Below are 7,802 nucleotides of genomic sequence, written 5' to 3'. Positions count from 1 at the left end.
GTGTGTGTGTGTGTGTGTGTGTGTGTGTGTGTGTGTGTGTGTGTTAGCCAAACACGGTAGCATTCAGGCCACACTCCCGGCCCTTTGTTCTAAGTTTGACAGGAGAATTGGTTCTGTCCATGACGTTTCATGCGTCCTGCCTTAGTTAGGGTTGTACTGTGAACCAGTCTGTTTGTTAGCATTGTGTTTGAATTTTGAGTAATGATCTTTTCTGGCAGCATGAGCATCTGTATCAGCCCCACTGGTCCATGGGGGGGATGAATGTCTTCACACTTCCCAAGGCTGGAAGGCTGGGACTAAGCCTCTCTCCCTGGCTTGTTGATGGTCATCTTTTCCCCTGTCTCTGTGTAGCTGTGTCTTTATCTTTTTGCCTTGCAAGGACACCAGTCACAGGGGTTGAAAGCATGCCAGCATCTTCATCGGGAGATTCTCTAAATATAGTTGCCGTCGGTATAGGAGTTTTAGTTGGACACTGTTCAGTTTCAAGAAAATTTAAGTGTGATGTAATTGTCATGAACTAATGACTAATGAAACATCCTTTTAAAGTTTAGGAGTAGGCTAGGGAAGGCAGCATCTTGGAGGAGAGGAGAGTACCAGGTTTGCTCTCAACAAGGCTTAGAGATGACTATATTTTATGGTGGTTTGTCTGTGCTTCTCCCATTTTTGTTCATTGAGATCCGAAGGACCTACAGACAGCTAAGGGTCTGCGGCTGGATGGTAATAACGGCTTTGTGATTAGACTTTTATACTCATTCAGGAAGGCGCTGAGAAAGAGTTTGTATAATCCCGTGATGCAATGCCTCAAGTACTGGACGGGGCAGACCATGAAAGAGCAAGACTCATGGCCCACAGACCCTAGACTAATTCAGTCTTCTGTCTTTGCCCTGCACTGAGGAGAAGCAAAGGCAGAATCGATTCCCATGGCATCTCCTTCATGTGTGACTGTGGCACCTTACAGGTCTACTAGGGGCTTTAATTTCTTCATCTGGGAAGCCAAGACAGAGAGCTAGGGGACTCTCCCCGAGTCTTATCCTTTGTCACTGTTTCCTGCTACAGGTAGATCCATTGGTAGATGACAGACACTTGGTGGGCCAATGGTGGGATGGCCTTTTTGACCCCAGGTGGGGCATCTGTCACATAACCTACTAGTGTTCTTAACGTCCACTGTCTGCCTACCTTATGTGCCACAGACAACACTCCAAGGATGTTGGAGTGGGCTGTATAGATGTCTGCTCAGGGAAGGTAGAGGGTTTTGCCGTTTCCCCTTTCTGTATTTCATGCCTCCTGTCTTAGTTAGGGTTGTACTGCTGTGAATAGATATCATGACCTAGGTAACTCTTATAAGGACTACATTTAATTGGGGCTGGCTTACAGGTTCAGTCCATTATCATCAAGGCAGGAGCATAGCAGCATCCAGGCAGGCATGGTGCAGGAGGAACTGAGATTTCTACGTCTTCATCTGAAGACTGCTAACAGAAGACTATCTTCTAGGCAGTTCGGATGAGGGTCTTGAAGCCCACGCCCACAATGATATACTTCCTCCAAGGCCACACCTACTCCAAGCAAGACCACACCTCCAAACAGTACCACTCCCTGGGCCAAGCATCTACAAACCATCACGGCTGCTAGAAGTTTCAGAACTTCTGTTCTCGTCTGTGTGTCTCATCAGGAGGGGAGTGGTGGAAGTTTGTGGGGCAGAGATAAAAGGTGGTCTTTTCATGTCAGATTTTAGGACCCATGGGCTTGAGCATTGCCAAAAGTAAATGAAGGAATTTACGTACACTTTTTTCAACTTCGAGAGATACCCATCCACGTGACAGTTTTTAAAAAGGTCGAATGAGATATGGACATGTGCTTGCAAGAATGTCTGTGTGTCTGCACACACGTGTTCATCTACACACATCTCTGTTGGGCTCAGGGATGTTTTCCACCGGATTTGATCAGTTATATTGAATGTCTGTCCTTCATTGTCTCTTTTCATCTTACATAAATAGAGTCTTTTGAAATAGTAAGGTGACTTCTTACTAAGGTCAAACAGATTAGTTGCTTTGGAGTAATATTTTTCCCCATAAAAACATGGTAAGAAGTTGACCTGGAGTTCTGTACACAGGAATAGATTCCCAAGGCTGCTGGGTCTCTTCATGTTAGCTGCTTTATTAGCTTTAAGATGAGACATTACTTACAGTAGTATTTAACCTGGAAAAATCCCTGGTGTTGAGACTGGTATCCTGTCCCTTAAAGTCTGTTCATCACAAAATTCTCAGTTACAGTGGACAGACATGCAATACAAACAGGCTTAAGCCAGACAGGGAATTCATTTCAGTTTTAGTGGGAGATTTTTAGGATAGAAGGCTATCAGAATATTTTCTCTTTCTTTCTCAAATGGGTTTATTCTCAGAAAACTGACCAAAAGAAGTGCTGCCCGACTACTAGGGCTGTGTCCCGTGACCTCTAACTGGGCTCTGTCTTCTCGTATCTGCATATCATATATCAAGGAAGATCATGATTGGCTCCGCTTAAGTCACTTGATTGTCTCCGATTCTGGCACTGGAGTATTGTTGCCGGGCTGGCTGTGTATCAGTCACAGTTACAGATATCTTGATTGGCAGGAATGCTGTCCCCAGAGAAGGGTTGCTTAGCAAACAAATAGCATGCATTTAATACAGATATCAATGGTTCAAATCCTTGGCGGTTGGTGTTTATCCCTTTGGTTGTCAGGAAATGGGAAGTGTTTGTCAGAAAGCCATGCTGCGCTGGATCCATTTGAAAGTTTGCAGTGCCCATGTCCAACCTATTTGAGATAAGATCTCACCAGGAAGGGGTCCTTCAGGTGGGACACACGTCCAACAATTGCTAAGTGTGGGCAATGCTTGGGGCACTGTGACACCGTGACAGTAATGGGCTTTCCACCGTTTATTTTCCTAGGGTTGGATGACTGCCTGCAGCCGTATGTGCACAAGTTTGAGCGGGAGAAGATAGACGGGGAGCAGTTGCTGAAAATCTCCCACCAGGATCTTGAGGAATTGGGGGTTACGCGGATCGGCCACCAAGAGCTGGTGTTGGAGGCTGTGGACCTTCTCTGTGCACTGGTTAGTCCGGGAGAAGGTCACCTGTTTCCTCTTGCAGTTCAGCCCATCCTCACGTTCTTAGGAGGATGGAAAGAAGTATCAGCCGACCATCAGAGGAGAAGACAAGGCAGCTTCTAGAAGGGAAGCTGGCAGTTGATAAGCCGTGAGCTTAGTCTGGCACACTTGTATGCGTGCCTGTGTGCATGCACGTGTTTGTGTGAGTGTTCGCTTACATGTTAAATGCACGTGCATGTGTGTATGTCTGTGTGGAGGATGAAGGACAATTTAGAGCGTTACCCTTGGACACGCTGTCCACCTTTGAGGCAGGGTCTTTCATTGGCCTCCAGCTCACCAGTTAAGAGTAGATTATCTGACTAGTAAACCCCAGGGGTCCTTCTGTTCCCACCTCTCCAACCCCTGGAATTCAACTCTGTGGCCTTGAGCCTAACTTTTATCTGTGTGCTGGACATTGATCTTAGGGCTCATGCTTACAAGGCAAGTATTATCAACTGTCTGAGCCATCTTCCCTAAGCCATTTCTTTTCCCTCTGAGTGAATGAAGGAATTTAAAAATTAGCATGCAAGGTATTAGATAACATGGTGTTTTTTAAGCAAAGCATATTTGAGTAGGTTCTCCTCTTCCCTCTCTTCCCCACCCTTGTCTTCTGTACTCGCCCTTCTTCCCTCAGGCTCTTTCCCTCCTTGTTGGGACATTTATCTTTTTTGTTTACCCCACTCTCCCCCTGCACCTCTCTGGTCATATTTCTAGCCTCTTAGCCTTTATCCACATTTACACCCACTCACATAAGCAACACACCCCCATTTGTTGATAAAGTCTTATTAGAACTCAGTGTGCACAGTCGTGGATGTATTCACTATCCGAGGCTGCCTTTGTGTTGCAAGGCCAGAATGGAGTCTCTCTAACAGAGACCACATGTACCCCCAAAACCCAAAGTGTTTATTGTCTCATGTACAGAAAAGTGTTGTCTGTTACAAAAAATAAACCCAAAAAACCCACGTGTCTGTGTTAGGCTTATTTTCAATCTTTTATAAAGCACGGAATGATGGAGACAGCTGTTAATGAGGATACCATTTTCAAGGTCGAAATGAAAAATGCTATATGTCCACGTCTGTTTCTGTGACTATAAAAAGCACTGCGAGTTTCACAGATACTCTGTTTAAATAACTTAACTGGTGTTTGTGCTCCACATGATCAACCAAAGAACTGGCAGCTAGGTAGGCAGGAATGTGAACTTCGCTCCAGAGCTTCGCTGTAGAGGGCAGGCGTGTGAACTCTGCCCAAGTCCTGTATGGCTATACCTGTGGTTCCTAAGTAATTCATTCAGGTGTGGTGTAAAAACACCCATAAAGGCGTTTGTTTACAAACTGGCTGGCATGGGTGGGACTCAGGTCTCTTGTCATGGTGCCACACTTTAGGAAACTGTTCACTTAACTGTCGGGGTTGGCACCCCTCCCCCTCCCCAGCATTCAGGCTGGTTTAGTAATACTCTGAAGCTGAGCCAAGGGGATATACAATTACATCACCCAGAATGGTGGGAATGAGTGTGTGGGGATGTTGCCACTGCTGGCCTGCATTCCATCGATTATATAATACGTGCTGCATTGCGAGTATTCTTTTTCTTAAAATGGACAGAGCCTTGTCTTCTGCTCTGAGATGTGAAGCTCTTGTTTAGGAGAGTAATGGGGAAATTATTTGTGGTTGATAAATGAGCTGTCACAAGGGAGACACAGTGGCCAAGAGGTCTGCGTGCTGGCCCGGGAAGCAGGATTTTTGTATCCTAATCTTGGCTCTGCTCCCAGCTACTCCTTCTGATTCCTGGGGGAATGTGGTGTCTGTTCCCCTCATCTGTACACTAACTGTCACTGTAGATGTGGTCACACACTCATGGGTGTTCTGCATGGCTGGGGATATGCCTGGGCATCCTGTTTATTATTAAACTGTCTGCTCTTCAGAGCCAAACATGCTTGAGTTTACTTCTGTTACACTTTCCGGGAAACACAGCCTTGCAGTCTTTTCTGCTAGAATGTCCTGTGCCGTTGCGTCTGTCTTTTTGGTTGTGGTATACTTTGAGGACAAGAAAACTGCTTTGAAATTTGTAGCATGTAGACGAGAATAGGTCAGCTGCGAGCAGTTGTGTGTCTCAGGAGGAGGGGAAATAGCAGAGGCCCGGTGGACAGTCTCGCTAGGCTTTTCTTTTTGCTTCCTCTTAAAGCGTTGCACTGAAATGAACAAAGCTGGACCCAGGCCAGAACCTAAAGCTGTGTTGTATCTCCTACAATTTCCTACTAATTTCCTCTGTAGACCAGGCTCTGACCTCAGTCTCGCCAGTGACCTACCCTGAACAGCAGTACACCTTGACTTCCCTGCCGGAGGATGAGGGGTCGCACCCCTCCTCCCGAGTCTGCAAGTGAATGTTTTTTTTTTTTTTTTTTTTTGGTGGGAGAGAGTCTAACATGGCTTCATTAAATATCTTCAGTCTTCATATAATCTTTAATAAAATACTGTTATAACACAGCATCATAGTGTTTATTTAATCTGCTGCCATGCAGATCATTGGATGGTTACCTGAGAGTGTTTTGCATTGAATAATTCATTTGCAGATCAGTTACTGTGTAGCTGTAGTTGGCCCTGGTGCTCTAAAGAGGTTTCTAGGTAAACTAGTGTTAGTGGCTGTTGATTTTTTTTTTTTTTTTTGGGGGGGGATGGACAGGAAGTAAGCAGAAGTTGGATTAAGGAAGGATGTAGGGGTAAGAAATCATTGGAAAGTTTTAGAGCAATGATAAAAATGGATAGAATAGAGAATAACCTAAACCAGGGAGAAGGAGTCTCCAAACTCGTCGTTTGTAGCTAGAGGGTAAGAAGGGATACCATCCCAAGTTCAAGTGCCCCCCTCCCCTTTCAGGGGCAGAGGGTGACTGACACACACCATAGCTGCTCTGTTCTCTTGAGAAAGCTTTTGCCTCATCTGGCTGCTTACGTGAGGACTAACTAATTAAATAAAAGTTAGCTCTCTGTTATGCTAGCTTTATCACAAGCACTCAGTAGCTGCAGGTGCCAGTGGCCGCCATATTGGAACACAAGACTGCGACAGTTCTGTTGGACAGCATTGGCGGGAAACATTCAGTGGTCAGTGACAAACGTCACGGAGACACATGCTCTTTACCAAGTGGGTGAAATTCTGGCTTCCTGAAGATTAAAAAGGTGGAAGACAGAGGTGTTGTGAACAGGGTTGTACCAGTGTTGAGTGATGCCATCCCAGGTTGGTAACAGTTCAGGGAAATGGCTGTGTAGACCACCATAGCATATCTGCATTGTGTTCCCCCTCCGGCCATTCATCAGTCATCATTTACCTATAACACATCATTCAAAACAGTTTCTCTCTCTGATGGAAAGATGTTAGGCATCAGGGGAGTTTTGCCGGTCATTTTTATTTGACTTGCTCTTGCTTGGGCTGATAATATACAGAAAACTATAAATGACATATTTCTTGGGTTACCATTTAGTAGATGTAGGCAGTGAGTTTACTTTGATTCCAGAGCCTGAAGCACTGGAGAGAAGAAGAGGCAAAGCTATGTATGATACCTTTAAAGTTTAATTGCTCCTTTTTTAGTGAATACTATCGATAGTTGTCGGCACCTGGGTAGTTGACAGAGTGAGGGAGCGGTCCCTGGCACACTGGGCACAGGCCTTCCCTTCCAAACATGTGTGTCCAGTAGATTCCTGAGCCATTCAATTGTGAAGTTTTGACATTAAAAGCCATGATGGGAACCTATCCTTATTTCTTCTTCTCCATTGAATAAGGATATTCTATTTTAAACTTTAGAGAAAAAAAGCCAGTGACAGGGGGAAAAAGTGAGTATAAGATTTAGATAGAATATTGATGTTACTACAGGAAATATTTTGAAACTTATACAAACTTTCAAAGCTGTTGAGACAGCTCTTCTGCCCCTCTTAAGTTGTTTTTTTTTATTTTTATTTTTGGTTTTTTGAGACAGGGTTTCTCTGTATAGCCCTGGCTGTCCTGGAACTAACTCTGTAGACCAGGCTGGCCTTGAACTCAGAAATCTGTCTGCTTCTGCCTCCCAAGTGCTGGGATTAAAGGCGTGTGCAACCACCGCCCAGCGCCCCTCCAACTTTTTAAAATTAATGCTGTAAAACTTATTTCCCTTCTCTGTGTTTGGATGTTTTGTCTGCATATGTGCCCAGTGCCTGCAGAGGCAGAAGTGGGCCTTGGTTTTCCTGGGAACTGGAGTCATGATGGCTGTGACCAGCCATTTGGGTGCGGAGAACAGAACACGGGTCCGCTAAAGAGCAGCCACTGACCCTAACCTAACTACCAAGTCATTTCTCCAGCCCCTAAAAGTTTTTTATTTATTTATTTTTTTAAAACTAGAAGCATTATAAATTTAAACCTCCCATAAAGTCTATTTAAAGTTATTTTCACTAAAACCAAAGCTGTATGTTGTTATTAACCAGTCATTTCTTAGTGAAAGAGAAAGTTACTGCAAACTCCTGAGTGTGTGTATACTATAGATGTATAGATTGTGCATGTATGCTATAGATGTATAGATTGTGCATGTATGCTGTAGATGTATAGATTGTGCATGTATGCTATTGTGCATGCATGCTATAAATGTATAGATTATGCATATATGCTATAGATGTATAGATTGTGCATGTATGCTGTAGATGTATAGATTGTGCATGTATGCT

The 7,802-nt window shown here is 44.4% G+C and overlaps 1 protein-coding gene across 2 annotated transcripts in view; it reads left to right on the top strand.

The window, feature by feature from the left end:
* Window positions 1–7,802, top strand: part of Cnksr3 (CNKSR family member 3) — a 93,412-nt gene that overhangs the window by 48,513 nt on the left and 37,097 nt on the right. For both annotated transcript variants that reach the window (XM_029532791.1, XM_021220887.2), the window contains exon 2: window positions 2,926–3,089. In XM_029532791.1, the coding sequence (XP_029388651.1) occupies window positions 2,926–3,089 (164 nt within the window). The remainder of the gene's footprint in view (window positions 1–2,925; window positions 3,090–7,802) is intronic.

The sequence above is a fragment of the Mus pahari genome, chromosome 21 (assembly GCF_900095145.1).
Source record: "Mus pahari chromosome 21, PAHARI_EIJ_v1.1, whole genome shotgun sequence".
Classification (NCBI taxonomy): Eukaryota; Metazoa; Chordata; class Mammalia; order Rodentia; family Muridae; genus Mus; species Mus pahari.
This window is presented reverse-complemented; position numbering and strand designations above follow the sequence as displayed.